The sequence below is a fragment of the Aedes albopictus genome, chromosome 1, assembly GCF_035046485.1.
Source record: "Aedes albopictus strain Foshan chromosome 1, AalbF5, whole genome shotgun sequence".
NCBI classification, from domain to species: domain Eukaryota; kingdom Metazoa; phylum Arthropoda; class Insecta; order Diptera; family Culicidae; genus Aedes; species Aedes albopictus.
The window spans coordinates 119,070,296-119,087,168 of NC_085136.1; the positions used below are offsets into that span (position 1 = coordinate 119,070,296).

The 16,873-nt window shown below is 40.5% G+C and overlaps 1 protein-coding gene across 2 annotated transcripts in view; it reads left to right on the top strand.

Moving 5' to 3' along the window:
* The window catches only part of LOC109402227 (lachesin), a 525,383-nt gene that overhangs the window by 72,643 nt on the left and 435,867 nt on the right, over positions 1 to 16,873 (top strand). For both annotated transcript variants that reach the window (XM_062845257.1, XM_062845259.1), the window contains exon 2: positions 2,937 to 3,597. In XM_062845257.1, coding sequence (XP_062701241.1) covers positions 3,522 to 3,597 — 76 coding nt within the window. In that variant the 5' untranslated portion in view covers positions 2,937 to 3,521. The remainder of the gene's footprint in view (positions 1 to 2,936; positions 3,598 to 16,873) is intronic.

Sequence of the window (16,873 nt, forward strand, 5' to 3'; positions counted from 1 at the left end):
CCACGACAGCATTCAGTGGACTGTAGAAGTTCTCTTTATCTTGCAATTCGGCAGCATCGGTTGGCGCGTAACATTGGATCATGGTAAGGTTTCGAACCCGTGTTCTGAATCTTGCTTCAATTATCCTCTCAATAAGAGGTTTTCACTTCATGAGCACAACGTGGACATGAGCGCTGAGCAGGAAACCAACTACACGGTGGCGAAGAGCGTGTTCATCTCGTAGGCCAGGGTATAGCAGAATATGACCCGACGCCAATCTGTGTTCTCCAAAGTTCGGCCAACGGACTTCGCTCAGTCCTAGGATCTCAAGCCTCATACGGCGTGCCTCATTGGGTAGTTGTGTCAGTTTACCCTGCTGGGCTAGGGTTAATACATTCCAAGTTCTAATTCTTGTCCGTTGTTTCGCGCTGAAAGTCGTTGCCGTTGAATCTGTTCGTAATCTCTTATTTTAGTTTTCAGTAACGTTTTTAGGGGATTCGGAGACAGTAGGTTGTAGGCCTAAGGTCCCCTATCCACCGTGGTGGGGTTGCCGGTGGAGAAGCATTTCATATTCAGCCGCTGGATGCCAGAAAAGACGCAGTTTGAGCCGCACCTCCTTGGTGTGGTGAACAGACGATCGAGACGTACCTCCTCAATCTAGCTGAACAGTGCCCGGGCTGCACTACCAGCTACCCGAGCAAAGCTTGACAGCAAATTGCAAACTAATTTTGATGTTGTGATATTGCAAATTATGATAACTCAGGTTGTTGTCATTTTGGTCGTTTTAACGGTTAAAACATCAAAAATAAGAGCAGAAAAATGTTCCCGTAACAGCAAGTTGAAAACAATTCCTGCCATCAGTGATATCAAATTGATAACTGTTTTTGGTATCAGTGCGAAAAAATGGAAAAATCGTTAAATGTATAGTTTTACGAATGATATGAAAACTTAAATGCAATATTTTAATTGCAGTGATGGTATAGCATTAGTTGTATTATACAAGGTCGTCTAGAAGTTTTGAAATTGGTTAAAAACTTTTATGCAATTCAGTATCATAATTTCTATTTTATATAACTCATTTTGGTATCATAATGACCTTTTTTTTCGAACTGGTTCATTATGCAACTGAAATGGGTTGCATAATGAAAAATAGTTGCATAATGTTGATAATGCAACTCATTTGGGTTGCATTATGAACATTATGCAACTCAAATGAGTTGTATAATGAAAAAATCATTGCATAAAATTTTGTATGGCACTCGTTGCAAACCTCGATTTTTCAGCACTCTTCGTATTTATCCAACTCGGCAAGCCTCGTTGGATAAATGTACGACTCGTGCTGAAAAAATCAACTTTTTGCAACTCGTTACATAAATAACTATAATATGACAGCAAAACGAAATCAAAATTTGAATTCAAGTTGAATCAAGACAATCTGATATCAAATTGTGATATGAATTTGCTGCTGATTACAAATCGTGTTTTCGATTTGCTATCATTTTGTTGTAAGACTTTGCTCGGGTAAGCACACAACTCTTAGCTGGCGGTCTTTATCATCGCTTGACCCGTGGAAGCATGAGGTAGGAACTTGTGAGGACCATAGCTTGGACGCGAGTGTTCCCATCTCTGGCTGTTTCGCAGAGGTTTACTTTGATGTGTAGATTGCCATTTTGGTTGGCGTAAGGCGTTAGGACTGTTTGTTAAACAAGATTACTGTGAATGATTGACTATACTTCTTGTGAAGTTCGAAAGAAGATGAACGCTGTGAATATATTATTAAGCAAGAGTTATATATGTTCATAGAGAAGGAGAAAACGTATATTGAAGGAAACAAAATATTAGTAAAGGGGAAATGGAGGCACTGAGTCCGAGACCTTCTGCATACAAATCAGTAACGGGTAGCCGTTAGATCACAAGGCACGTCTGAAACTGTTTGCCCTGAACAGATTCACTGTTAGTAAACCTATTGGAAATGATTCTTAAGCTAATCAAAGAATATGACACAAGTACACACACATCTCGACCAGCAAAACTCTTCAACCATGGAAACACCCTCGTTCTTCACCAGACAATTGTCTCAGTATCAAGTGGTGTAGGAAATATGTGCCGCAAATTAAATCCAATAAAATCTACCACATCCATCCATTTATCCTTATACCGCACATATCCTTGTATACTGAAATCATACCGAAATGAAGAATGGCGCAAAACTGGGAATCAGGGAGGACGGCGACGGAACATAAATCAAAGCCCGGGGAGACGGACGGCAGCTGTAGTGGGACCAGACTGAGTAGTAGTAACAAGAGCCCATAAAACATATCACTCAAGAAGAGTGGCGGCGGTGCGATGATAGTGTGGCTCACACTTGGGTCCTGCCTCAGCACATCGCCACATAATTTAATTGGATCCATCCCAGGAGGTGTCTCGTCGACAGCTAGCAGCCTTCCCGATTGTGGGCGACTACCATCGCCGCCGTCTTGCTTACCACACACAGTCGCATCCCTTAGCAGAGTGCTAGAATAAATCTTAAGAAGTGTGCTCTTTAGACCGGTTTATAAGATTGATAATATCATCCAGTGGAAAAGATTTATCATACTTCATCATCATCATAGCCGCAGTAGCAAACTCGCGGGTATTCAGCAAGACCATGCTGAGGGTGACGGGTTCGATCCCAGGTTGGTCCAGAAACCATTCGTATTGGAAATTTCCTTGACTTCCTTGGGCATAGAGCATCTTCGTTTCATGCCACATAATTTACAAATGCAAAATAATCATTGACAGAGTTATTATTATAATTACTTTATTATACAGATTTTCAGCCCAAGGCTGGTTCATCTTTGGTCAATGACAGATAAATCAGTGTTCAAAATTATGCTCATTACAGACAAGTCTAATCTTCAAGATTCAACACGCTTCAATCCTCCGATCTGATGCCATGTTCTTTAATCTCTTTGCAGTTCCCAAGACTCCGGCCAAGCAGCAGACATAAATTTCCGTTAGACAATTGGAGAGGGATCCCATGGGAGGCACACAAAAAGCAAGTGGTGCGTGATTTAGTGATTCCTGTATTTCCTGGCTCGCTGCTCGCAACGTAACCAAGTGGCTGTACCAGCCCAAGTAGATTTATGAATTCCTTCAGGATAATGTTGAGGCAATTAGCATCACGCTAATTGAAGTGAAAAATATACCACAATCTGAAAGTGAACGGTAGTGATACAACAAATTGGAAGTTTTTGACAGAACATTTTGCTGCGATTCCACAAAAAAAACCTCGAACGTCGTAAAAAAGGTTGATGATCCACTTTTGCCAAAACAGAGAAAATAAATTTAATCCGCCGCGAAAAGTGGCTTGCGGGAAAAGCGACTACAGCTACATATCAGCGAAAAATAGTTTATCAGTAGTGGCGGCGGCGACTGCGGTGACGACGACTGCAGCCAAGAAGACAACGACAACGGTTGCGGCATTGTCAAGAAGAAGAAGATAACGTACTAGTGCTACTAGGGCAAGTTGGATAGAGAAAAGTTCGCTGGCTCACACCAACATGAACACGTCACTCAACATTAGCTTATCGTCGGCGGTGCTGCTGGCGATGGCATTCTGGCTCACGCTGGTGAAAGGTAAGTGACAGTCATATTTTACTTGATATTTAACTGTTATTTTTTTATTTCGAGATGAGTGGAAGGTTAGATTGAAAATAATAAAGGGCAGTTTTTGGGAAGCAGATAGGATAGATGATATATCCAATTTTTGTTGTAAAAATCATGCCCTTATTCATTCATTCATTTGATATGACATCAAACTCAAGATAAAACTGAATCAACAATATTTCTCAATTATACACGGTTCGTGGCTGCCGTTCTCCATCCGCGGTCACGTCCACTGCTCGCCAAGTCACGTTCCACCTGATCCGCCCATCGTGCTCTCTACGCTCCACGCCCCTTTGTGTCAACCGGATCTGTCGCGAACACCAACTTTGCAGGGTTGTCGTCCGGCATTCTTGAAACATGCCCTGCCCACCGTATCCTTCCGGCTTTGGCCACTTTCTGGATGCTGGGTTCGCCGTAAAGTGCAGCGAGCTCGTGGTTCATTCTTCTCCGCCACACACCGTTCTCCTGCATACCGCCGAAGATCGTCCTTAGCACGCGTCGCTCGAATACTCCGAGTGCTTGCAGGTCCTCCTCGAGCATGGTCCATGTCTCGTGCCCGTAGAGGATTACCGGTCTTATTAGCGTTTTGTACATGGTGCATTTGGTGCGTGGGTGAATCTTTTTCGACCGCAGTTTCTTCTGGAGCCCGTAGTAGGCCCGACTTCCGCTGATGATGCGCCTCCGAATTTCACGGCTCACGCTGATGTCAGCCGTCAGTAAGGATCCGAGAAAGCACACACATTGACCGGATTTTGTGAAAATCGTTCCCCGGCTGTTGAGCCCGGCTTGTCGTATCGCACCTTCCAGAGCAATGTTGAAGAACAGGCATGAGAGTCCATCACCTTGTCGCAGTCATCAGCGAGATTCGAATGAACTGGATAGTACACCCGAAACCCTTACCCAGTTTTGCACACCGTCCATCGTTGCTTTAATCAGTCTCCCTGGAAAGTCGTTTTCGTCCATGATTCTCTATAGCTCTGCGCGGTCGATAATATCGTATGCCGCTTTGAAGTGGCTGAACAGGTGATGCGTTGGGACCTGGTATTCACGGCATTTCTGGAGGATTTGCCGTACGGTAAAGATCTGGTCCGTTGTCGACCGGCCGTCGATGAAGCCGGCTTGATATCCTCCCACGAACTCATCCGTTTTAGGTGGCAGACGACGGAAGATGATCTGGGATAGCAATTTGTAGGCAGCATTCAAAATAGTGATCGCTCTGAAGTTCTCACATTCCAAATGGTCGCCTTTCTTGTGAATGGGGCAGATTACCCCTTCCTTCCACTCCTCCGGAAGCTGTTCGGTTTCCCAGATCTTGACTATCAGCCGGTGCAGACAGGTGGCCAACTTTTCTGGGACCATCTTGATGAGCTGCCATACCATCCTTACCAGCTGCTTTGTTGGTTTTGAGCTGGTGAATGGCATCCTCAGCTTCCCTTAGCGTGAGAGTTGGTTCATTTCCGTCCTTCGCTGCACTGGTGTCGTCGTTTCTTCCGTTGCCGTGGGCCCCGTGCCAACGTTCTCCACGCCATTCATCGAAGTGCTGCTCGAAGTGCTGCTTCCACCTTTCGATCACCTCACGTCCGTCCGTCAAGAGGCCTCCGTCTTTATCCCTGCATATTTGGGCTCGCGGCACGAAGCCATTGCGGGATGCGATGAGCTTCGGCTAAAATATAAACGACTCATAAAAAAGTGATCATTTTCCGTAACAAAATCAGAAATTGCCAATAAAGAAGTAGGGGTGGGAGCAATAATAAACTATAAAATTTCCATAAACAAATCAAAAAGTGCATAAATAAATCAAAATTTCCCATAAATAATTGATTTTCGAGCAATAAAAAACGTCGGAATTTCCACGAATAATTCAATAATTGCAATAAATAACTACATTTCTTCCACCAAAACAGTTAAAATTTTCCATAAATAAATCTGATTTTTCCATAAATAATTTAAAAATTCCCAATTGAAAAACATCAAAAAAGCAATTGAAAATTTAGCAATAAATAGGAACTGATGAGCAAGGTAAAAGTACCGGCTGAGCCATGCGGCGAAGCCGCATAGAGGATTGAGGAACTGAGGCGGCAGAAGGCCGCCGATGTTTCCGAAATCCGATGCGCCGTAAATGCGTCGATTCGGTTCTAGGCAATCCACAGATCCAAGAATTTGCCCGGTATAATGCGAACAGAGATGTTATCCCTTTTTTAAGTCCGACGAGCGTTAGCGAGTTCGGACAGCAAGCGATTGTCTGTTAAATTGCACAATAGTTTCAGTCTTTCTATCATAGTTCTATAATGTAGTATGTTCGAAAATTTTTGTTGGAAAAAATATAGTTTTTTATTGCAATTGTTGATTTATTTGTGGAAATTCTTACATTTTTTATTGCTAGAAAATCAATTATTTATGGGAAGTTTCGATTTATTTATGCGCTTTTTGAATTGTTTATGGAACTTTTCTAGTTTATTATTGCTTCCACCCCTAATTATTTATTGGTAATTTTCGAATTATTTATGGAAACTTTTTAATTTATTATGGGACGATTAATTGGCTGCCGATGAGCTTCTGATAGAACTTCCGTGTTTCTTGGGAACGGCACAGCAGTTCCATTTCTTCGCACTCCGCTTCTTCCAGGCGGCGCTTTTCTCCCGAAAGAGGCGAGTCTGCTGTTTCCGCTTCTTAACATTCCACGTTCTGTTGGGTCCCTTGCTGCAGCATTACCGCCCTCGCTGCGTTCTTCTCCTCTAAAACCGTTCTGCACTCTTTGTTGAACCATTCGTTCCGTCGATTTCGTTTTACGTACCCGATGGTGCTGTCGGCTGCGTCGTTGATGGCTGCTTTCACTGTACTCCAACAGTCCTTTAGAGTGGTTTCATCGAGCTCGCCCTCGTCTGGCAACGCGGCCTCGAGATTCTGCGCGTATGCTGAAGCGACATCCGGTTGTTTTAGTCGCTCTAGGTTGTACCGTGGCGGTCGCCGGTACCGTACATTGTTAATGACGGAAAGTTTTGGGCGCAGATGGCGCAGACCAACACCAGATAGTGATCGGAGTCGATGTTGGTGCCACGATAGGTCTTGACGTCGATAATGTCAGAGAAGTGCTGCCCGTCAATCAGAACGTGGTCCATTTGATATTCCGTCTGCTGTGGTGATCTCTAGGTGTAACGATAAGGGAGGCTGTGTTGGAAAAATGTGCTACCACGTATGGCCATGTTTTTGGAGGCGGCAAAATCAATGAGTCGTAGGCCGTTTTCGTTCGTCTGCTGGTGGGCGATGAACTTTCCAATCGTCGATCTTAATTCTTCCTCCTGGCCTACCTGAGCGTTTAAATCTCCTACGATGATCTTGACGTCGTGGCTTGGGCAGCGATCGTACTCGCGTTCGAGCTGTGCGTAAAATGCGTAAAATGGTATGCCGAAGCAAACCCTGTCAGCCTACGACCAAAGTTCCCACCGGGTTGGTTACCCGATCTTCCCTAAGGTTGCTCATAGTTTCCGACCGGTACCATGAGGAGGTAGGGATAGGAGATGCTGGGCAGAGGCTAGTGGAACACAATGGGATCTGTATTGCGCAACATACCCAGCCTTTACCGTGCCATTCCGAGAAAACCCCTCAATGCAGTTTTGTTTCACGAAACTTTTTGTTATTATCGTGGAAGAAACATTCTCGCTAAAATTCCTTCAATCAGTTTATCAAGAATTCTTATTTAAATTTCGAAAAAAATCTCCAGGATTACCTCCCGGGTCACTGTCGGAAATTCCTTTAAGAGTTCTTTCTGGATTTATCAATAATTTTCTGGAATATTTGCAAAAAAAAAACTCTCGCTGGATTTCTGAGAAATGGTTTTAGTAATAATGCCTCTAAACATTCCTCGTAGTATCGCTTCAGAATGCATCCCCCCTGTCCATGCATATTTTTGAACATTTCTCCAGGGATTCCTCTACAGATATTCTCAGGAATTTGCTTAGGCATTTGCCTTGGGACTTCTTCAGGAGTTTATCAAGAAACTTGTAACAAGATTCATCTTAAAATTGGTCCACAGGTTTCCTCAGAATTCCGCCTTGCCTCCTGGGATTCCTTGAGGGATTCAAAAGGAAATTCCTTCAAGGATTGCTACATGAGCTTGCTTGTACTCCTTCATATATGCATTCATTTAACCATTTCTGGAGCCAATTCTTCCAGAAATATTTCTCTACGGGTTTCTCCATGAATTCTTTCAAACGTTATTCTAAAATATTTAATTCTAGAACATTGTGTTTTGCAAAGCTTCGGAGATTCTTCCAGAAGTTCTCTAGGGTTGTCCTTTAGAATTTTTGAGTTTTTTTTTTCTTAAAACCTTTAAATTCCTCCATGATTTTTTATTTGCTCTGCAAGACTTCCTTCAAAAAATTTTCCAGGAAGTAGTTTAGGGATTTTGTGTACAAATCCCTTCAGAAACTTATATGATATTTTTTCTGAGAATTCCTTCAGGGGTATCTCTAGGAGTTCTTCCATAAAGCCTGTATCCGCAATAATCGGGACACAGAAATACAGCTATGAATCTGTAATAGATACATGAAAATAGCTCAAATTTGGCCTAGTAATATCTAAATATGTGTTCATTTCAACTTACAAAATTTCATTGGAATTGGTGCAGTACTTTTTCTTTTAGCAATGAAAAAGTAGAATGTGCGCCATTGAATTTTATACAGCCCCTAGTTTTGCTTGTCAGCGCTGCAACTTTTGAATTTGGCAAAGGAAATAGCTGAAATTTTGAACACAAACCTCTCAATCTACATTCGTTGCATAGGCAAAATTTCAAAAAAATCGATGCACTATCAACAATTTTATAGTCGAAACATGTATTGGGACTGAACGTAATTTTAGCCTCTCAGACAGCAATTAGTCAGCACCCTTCATTGTTTCGATTGTACTATTGAAAGTACTAAACCAATAATCATCAAATTTCGCAGACATAATATACACATAATCAACTACCTTCTGTGAAAATTTCATGAAAATTGGCAAAGAAATTCAAAAGTTATGAATAGGTAAACATCGCACATGAAAAACACGAAAAATTTTCACTAACATTCACCCCTATCCACACCAATAGCTTTCAAACCAATTGATAAAAGTTGATGAAATTTTGCAAGAAAGTGTCTCTAATAGTATCATAACTGCTAACGAAATTTCATAATTATCATCACAGAACTTTGAAGTGTAGCGTAAAAGAACCATCTACTATGTAAATGAAAATTGGTGATGATTGTACAAAATGCTTAAAACCACGTTTGTTTGTTTTTCATCCACAGTTAAAAGTAATGCATCGATTTTTATGAAATTTGGCACAAATAATAAACATACACCAAAGAGTTCTCAGTCAATTATTTGGCCAAATTTACCGATTCATTACAGAGCTACAGACGTGCTTCTGTGTCCCGATTATTGCGGATACAGGCTTTAGATTCATTCAGAAAATCCTCAGAAGTTTATTCACAGATTTCTTTAGAAATTTCTTTAGTATTTTCTGAACGGAGACCGATTCCTCCAAAAAATTTCTCAAGTATTTTCTTCCTTAAATTACCTGCAGAGTTCTTCCAGAAAACTCTCATGATTTTTTTTCTGAGCATCAACCCTCGAGCAGTCGCGTCTTTGACCACTCTCAGCGACACCACGCTCACGCTATGTACCTTAGGGGATATCTTAGGATTATTTCTTGTAGAATTTGGAAAAAAAATTATAGATAAACTCCTTTAAAGCTCCAAGAAAGAACTTTTGAAAATATCGTTTGCTGAAATTCCTGAACAAATCCCTGAAAATCTGAAAAGTCTCTGGAGCCAAAAATATATTTTCAAATGAATTTCAGAAGCAATACTAGCAGAAATTTCTGAAAGAACTCCTGATGGAAAATCTGAAGAAGTCTTCAGTTTAGAATGCTTGTAGAAATCTTTTAAAGTACTTTTGAATCAATCCCTGGAGGAATATCTGAAGAAATTTCAGGAAAAATGATCAAGGCATCTTAGGAGGAATTTGTAAAGAACTTACTGGAGAAACTTTTACGGATATCCCTTGGTAGAATTCCTATAGAAAAATTTTGAGGAATTCATAGGAGAATTCTTAGACAAATCTTTTAATTAAATTCTTGGGGGATTTTCTGAAAGTATTCCTGTGGATGAATTTCCGAAAAATTCCTGGAGAAACGCGTAGATAAGCGTTTGAAATGATCCCTAGAAAATATTACCCAAGCAACACACATGTTATAATAGAGTTACGGCAGCGCAAGTTTTGGTTGTATAGAAGTTTATTTGACGTAATTTTAACATTGTGTTTAAATAACGTAAAATAAACTTCTATACAACAAAAACTTGTGCTGCCGTAACTTTTATATAACATGTGTGTTGCTTGGGTAGCTTGAAATATTTCTAAAGGAATTCCCGTTGAAATTCCTAGGAAATATTTTTGAATAAATTTCTCAAAGAGTTCGTGGAGATATTATTAGAATTTTTATAAGAGGAAATACCGGATAAACTTCAGGGCCTATTCATGGAGGAATATCTAGAAGAAACCCTGAAGGAATTTGTGTACGAACTCCTGCAGGAATCTCTGGAGGAATTCCAGCCTTATTCTCTGAAAGTAATTATGCAAGACTCTCTGGAGGAGTCCTTGTAGGATATCCTGAATGAATCCCTGAAGATATTCGTGAACACATTCATGCGAGAATTGCCAATGGATTGCTTAGAGCAATTCCTGAATAAATCTCTGGTGGACATCCTGAAATAACACCTTAACGAATTTCTGAAGGAATTTTTGGCAAATTTTCTTAAGGAAACCACCAGAAGAACTTATGAAAGAATGTTTGAAAGAATTTTTAAAGGACCACAAGAATTTTGTTGCCAATTTTGTGAAAACTGACCATATAATATAGGCTTACATGACCATTTTCACAAAATTGGCCATAACTCAGGAACGAAAAAAAAAGTGCATTCCAAAAATTTCAGCGATCAAAGCTTATGAAATAACCTATTCAAAAATAGTTTTTTGAAAATTTTTCGCGAGACCGGGTATAGTTTTCCGGCTTTTCTTTATGAATTTTCTCAACGGTTGAAAATTTTGTGGAAAACTTCTTCCACTTCATGTTTTTTTTGGATTTGTGAGAAAATTTGCTTCCATTTTCATTGAAAAACTTTTTTTCTACGACGTTTCGTTCTTGAGTTATGTTTTTTAAAAAAAAAATACTTATATCCCACTTTCGGACTTTTTTCAATAAAATTGGTTATCACTTAAAAAGAAATGCATTCTAAAAATTTCAGCGATTCGATCATAGTTTTTCGAATTTTACGAATTTACGAGTTTTCTCAACTGTGGAAAATTTTGTGGAAAACTTTGTCCAGTTCATATTTTTTTATGAATTTCTGTGAAAATATGCTTTCATTTCTTAAAAAAACTTTGTTTCGACGATGCTTCGTTCTTGAGTTATGATTTTTCAAAGTAAGTAGTATCGAGCACAAAATCGATTTTTTTTTATTTTTTTTATCTTAAAGTATGGGTTCTGAAGAATGCTGTGTTAAATTTTCGAGATAAACGCGTTTAAAGTTTCAAGTTTGCACTACGCGCCTATAAGGGAGCAAGGCACAAAACGCTATATCTATGCTTTTACAGCTTGGATCTCTATGAAAGTTTCACACAGCATTCTTAGGAACCCATACTTTAGGATAAAAGAATTAAAAAAACATTTTTTGCTCGACTTCAACATATACAACTCTTTAATTTTTTTCAATTATATATATATATGAACAAAAACCTATAAAAAATAAAAAAAAATAAGCCCTACTTACTGTGGAAAAAGTTTCATGAAAACCTGAAACCCTTTGGCCCCAACCCGTACGGTAATAAGAACAATCCCCTCCATAGGCGACTATCTCGTGCGTATCTTCGATTGCGGGTAAAAGTAGTCGCCGAAGTAGATTTTATTTTGGTTCGTATAATACCAGAGATTATTCTGAAATTAATTCCGAAATTCCTTCAAGACATTTCACATAGAATCCTTAACAAGTTAATTCAAGGACTCCTTTGGGGTTTTTCCTACAGGTGGTTCCTGGAGTATGGTTCTGTAAAAAACTAATTTAAAAATGTTCTTCGTCATCCAAGACTTAGGTAATACAAATGTGCGAGTAAGAGCCTTAAAATCTACAATCGTAATCGATGGATTATTGTTACATTACTGATACGGTGCAACATCCTATAGGTCCTTGGAGCTTAGCTCTGTAGAGAAGTAGTTTTCAAAGATATTCTGGGCCTCCATAAACTTCCGCGAGTGCAGGCCTTAAGATCTACGAGTGTAATTGTTGCTACATTACTGACACGGTGTAACATCCTATAGGTCCATTGAGCATTGTGCTGAAGAGAACTCATTTCCAAAGATATACTTGGTTTTCCATGAACTTCCGCGAGTGAAGTCCTCAAAATCCACAATGGGTTGTTCTTACATGACTGATACGGTGCAACATGCTACAGGTCCATGGAAAATGGTTCTGTAGAGAAATACTTTCTAAAGATGTTCTAGGTACTCCAAGAACTCCCACGAGTAAAGGCCTCAAGATCTGCACGTAATCAATGGTTTGTTGTCACATTACTGATGCAGTATAACATGCTACATGTCCAGGAAGCATAGTTCTGTAAATAAATAATTTCCAAAGATGTTCTAGGTCCTCCAAGAACTTCCACGAGTAAAGGACGCAAGATCTACAGGCGTAATTAATGGATTATGGTTACATCACTAGTACGGTGCAAGATCATACAGGTCCATGGAGCATTAAGCTGAAGAGAACAAATCTCCAAAGATATTCTAGGACCTCAAAGAAGTTCCGCGAGTTCATACGAGTGTAATCATTTAATTGATGTTACATTACTAATGCGGTGTAACATTCTACAGATCCATTGAGCGTGGTTCTGTTGAAAACTACTTTCCAAAGATGTTCTAGGTCATCCAAGAACTTTCACGAGTGAAGAATTTAAGATCTACAAGCGTAAAGAATGGATTTTTGTTACCTTTCTGATACGGTGTAACATCCTACAGGTCCATAGAGTATAGTTCTGTAGAGTTTTGATTTTCACAGATGATCTAGGGCATCCAAGAACTACCGCGAGTAAAGACATTAAGAACTATAAGCGAAACCAACATATTATTGATACATTGCTGATGCAGTGCACTTTTCTCCTTGCCTCCTTCCCCACTAACCCCTAGAATAAACCCTTACTACACTACACCCTTCTTTTCCGCTTTAGAACTCCTCCGGTGGGGTTTTCTAAGGAATTCCTCTAGGGATTCCTCCAGCAAAACCTCATCTAGGAATTCCTTCTGTGATGCTTTCAGGAACTGCTCCAGGAATTTTTCAGGTATTCGTCACAGGAACTATGTAAACAAACTCTTCTTGGGCTTCCTACGAAAATTCCACCTGGAATTTCATCAGGAAGTCTTCCTGGGATTTTTTCAAGAATTCCTCCTTCGATTCCTTCAAGAATTCACGAATTTCTCCTGGTTTTTAAAAGACAATTCACACCGTCTTCAGCCAGAGGCTGCACAGACTGAACACATTACTTATACTAGACAACGGACAACACAGAACACCCAGTGGCCCAGTGATGAATTTTTCGTTTGACGAAAAGTTTCCACCGACTGGAGCGGGAATCGAACCCACACTCCCTGGCTTACGATACGCCTAGACGACTGCCGCCGCTAACCGCACGGCCACGAAGCAATTCAGGGATTCGTTTACAAATCTCTCCTGTTCTGCTTAGGAAATCCTCCTAAGATTGCTTCCGGGAGTCCTCCTGGGGTTTCTTCAGTAAACACTCCAAATATTCCTTCAGGAATTCCTCGAGCAGTTCCTCCAGGAATTCCTATAGGAATTCCTCCATGAGTTTCTACAAAAAATCAGCCCCAGGTATTCCTCGAGCAGTTCCTCCAGGAATTCCTATAGGAATTCCTCCATGAGTTTCTACAAAAAATCAGCCCCAGGTATTCAACTATTGTATCTCTTTCATAGCCTACAGTAAATGCCTAGAGCCACGGTAGGCATGGTAAAGCGTGCTACCGTGCGCTCTGTTGTTTTGTATCTATCCGTACTGCTTCCCCTATAAAAGGGAAGCCCTAAATGTATGTAATTTAGTGTGCTATATCATATCACCGCCGTGTGGAGCACTGCCACACGGTGGTGCGAATAAATCGTTTAATTGGAATCAGCGTATACTTCTCTCTCGTCGTTTGGAGTCCCGTCGGTTAAGTAAAAATACACAGCGTAGGGCCGTTGAGACATCCTGGCCGAAACATTCCTCCAGGATGTTTTTTCATGAACAAGGAATTCTTTCAGCAATTCCTCCTAGAATTTCTCCAGGGATTTCCTCAGCAATTCTACAGAATTTCCTCAAGAAATTCTCCTGGAAGTCTTTCAGGAACTGCTCGAGGGATCATTTCAGAGATTCCCTCACGAAATCCTCTTGGAATACTTTCGGGAATTCCTCTTGACAATCCTTCAGGAATACCCCCTACGATTTTTTAAGGGATTCTTGCTGAGATTCCTTCAGGAATTCCTCCTAGGACTTCTCCAGAAACTCCTCCTGGGGTTTTTTTTTCGGGAATTCCTCCTGGGATCACGAATTACTACAGCGATTTCTTCAGCAATTCAGGAACTGGTTTACAAATTGTCCCTGGGTTTTTTCTCAGGAATTCATCCTGAGATTGCTTCTGGGACTCCTCCTGTGATTTCTTCAGTAAATCCTCCAGAAATTCCCTTTAGGACTCTTTTAGCAATTACTCCAGGGATTATTTTAGGAATTCCTCCAAGCATTCCTCCACGAACACTTCTTGAGATTCTTTCAGGGATTTATCCCAGAATTCCTTCTGGAGGATTCCTTATGAAATTTCTCCAAACATTTCTCAAGCAAACCTTCAGAAATTCTCCCAAGAATATCTCTCTAGGGATTCATTCAGTAATTCCTTAGGAATTTCTCCAGCAGTTCATCCAAGAAACCCTCCAGGAATTCCTACTGGAGTTCTTTCAGGAATTCCTCCATAAGTTCCCATGAAAATTCTTTAAGAATTCCTTCAGGATGTTTATTTCAAAACTGCTCCAGGAATTTTTCCAGCAATTCTCCCACCTATTCCTCCAGAAATGTCTCCAAGGATTCCCTCAGTTATTCTGCAGGATTTTCCTCAGAAATTCCTACTGGCAGTCTTTTAGGAGTTGCTCAGGGATCATTTTAGAGATTCCTTCACGAATTCTTCTTGCGATTCTTCCACAAAATCTTCTTGAGATTACTTCTGGAATTCCTCTTATCAATTGTTCAAGAATATCTTTTAGGATTTCTCCAGGGGTTCCTTCTGAGGTTTCTTCTGGAATTCCTCCTGAGATTTCTTTAAGAATTCTCCTTGAGATTCATTCAAGATTTCTTCCTCAGGAATTTTCTCCAAAAATTTCTTTATGATTTCATTTATATTCCTTTAAAAAATTTTCCTCATGAGATTCTTCAGAAAATTTCTCAGCCTCGAGAGTTTCCTCCAATGATTGTTTTTGGGCTTATCTGTGGATTCTTTCAGAAATATCTCCAGTGATTTCCTACCGAAATTTCTGTACGGATTTCTCCAGCAATTCTTCCAAAAATTCCTCTTGGGGTTCTCTAAATAGTTCCCTTACAATTTTCCAAGGATGCCTTCAAGAATTCCTCTACAAGTTACTTCAGCAATCGCATTGGAGATCTTTCAGATACTTCTTCCGGAATTCACCGAATGAAGACTTTTTCGGAATTCTTTTAGCGACTTTTCCCGGAATTTCTCTAGGAATTGCACCAGAAACTCCTCTAAAAATGCTTTCTGAAATTTCTCCATAAATTTCTTTCTGAATACTTTCTGCGATTCGTCCAGGAATTTCTCCAAGCATTTCAAAAGGAGTTCTCTAATGCACTGAAAGTTGTGCTACTACCTTTCAGTTTCACTCGTCACATGCACTTTGTAAATGTTACCCGTTCTTATCGTACAAAACTAAACCGATACATTCCAAGAAATAATAACCAATTTAATATCAGTCAACGTGATGACACAATCGGTCCAAAGTTGAGAGAAGAATTGAAAACAATATAACGACTTAACCAGAAGCCATTTATATTCATAGCCTTTTCCCGCTCGGTCCCACATACCTAGTCCTAACTACCAACCCATTTCATCCAACTTATCTAGTCTGAGCAAGACGACGACGACGACAAGAGGCAAATAGATTCCTTTTTTTCCGAATAGGTTCCCCACCGCACAGCTCCGCCGCCGCCATCAGCATCACATCCAACCTGAAGAATGTGGTTGATGTCGGTCGGAGTTTGACCCTCCACCAGCCTCCAATACCAGTAACATCCTCTATAGCCTTAGTCAGTGAGTTGAAGTCCTGGCGACTGGCGACGAGGAACAAACGGATGCGGCAACTTTTTTGTCGCCACTTTGCACGGATTTGACTCATCTCTCATCACTTTTTAGGGAGCGGTTCGGATTCGGGCCAGGCACACGGCTGGCGATGAAAAGATGGAACTTCTTAAAAAGTAATCCTCTCTAACGGGATGATGACAGAATGGTCGTTTTGTCGAATTGCCGAGTGGCGAGTGCGGTGAAAGGGGCAACGCAGGAGACGGAAGGAGATTCCTAAATGGTGTCAATTGGAGCAGAAGCGACCGATGCGCTATCGGGGAAAGTTTTGATTGATACATTTTTATTGGCGAGTGGATGAGTGGCTGTTTTTGTTTCAGTGAGGGGTGATGGCTTCGATTGGAATGTCAAAATTTTGTGGGAAATGAGGGGGGTCGATAGAACTGAGTGGGGTTAGGTTTCGATGGGAAATTGCTGCTTAAACTGGTGAAAGAAATCAGGCCGAAATTGTTGGAAGGTTTCGTGATGAAATTTTAGAGGCATTCCTGGATTTTTTTTTTTATTGAGCCCCAGATGAACTCCACGGAAAAACTCCTGAAGGAGTGTCTGGATAAGTTTGTGGAGGAATACCTGCACGAGTTCCAGAAGGAATTCCTGAAAGAACTTCTGAAGAAACGTCTGGAAGAATTGCTGAATGAATCCATGTAAGAATCTCTAAAAAACTAATACAATCCCAGAAGAAATTTTTGAAGGAATCCTGGAAGGATTTTTTTGTGAAATTCCTAGCAGAATTTCTAAAAGTATCATTGGAAGATTTTTACAAGGAATTTATAAAGGAAATTAATTAACAATTTTCGAAAATAATAT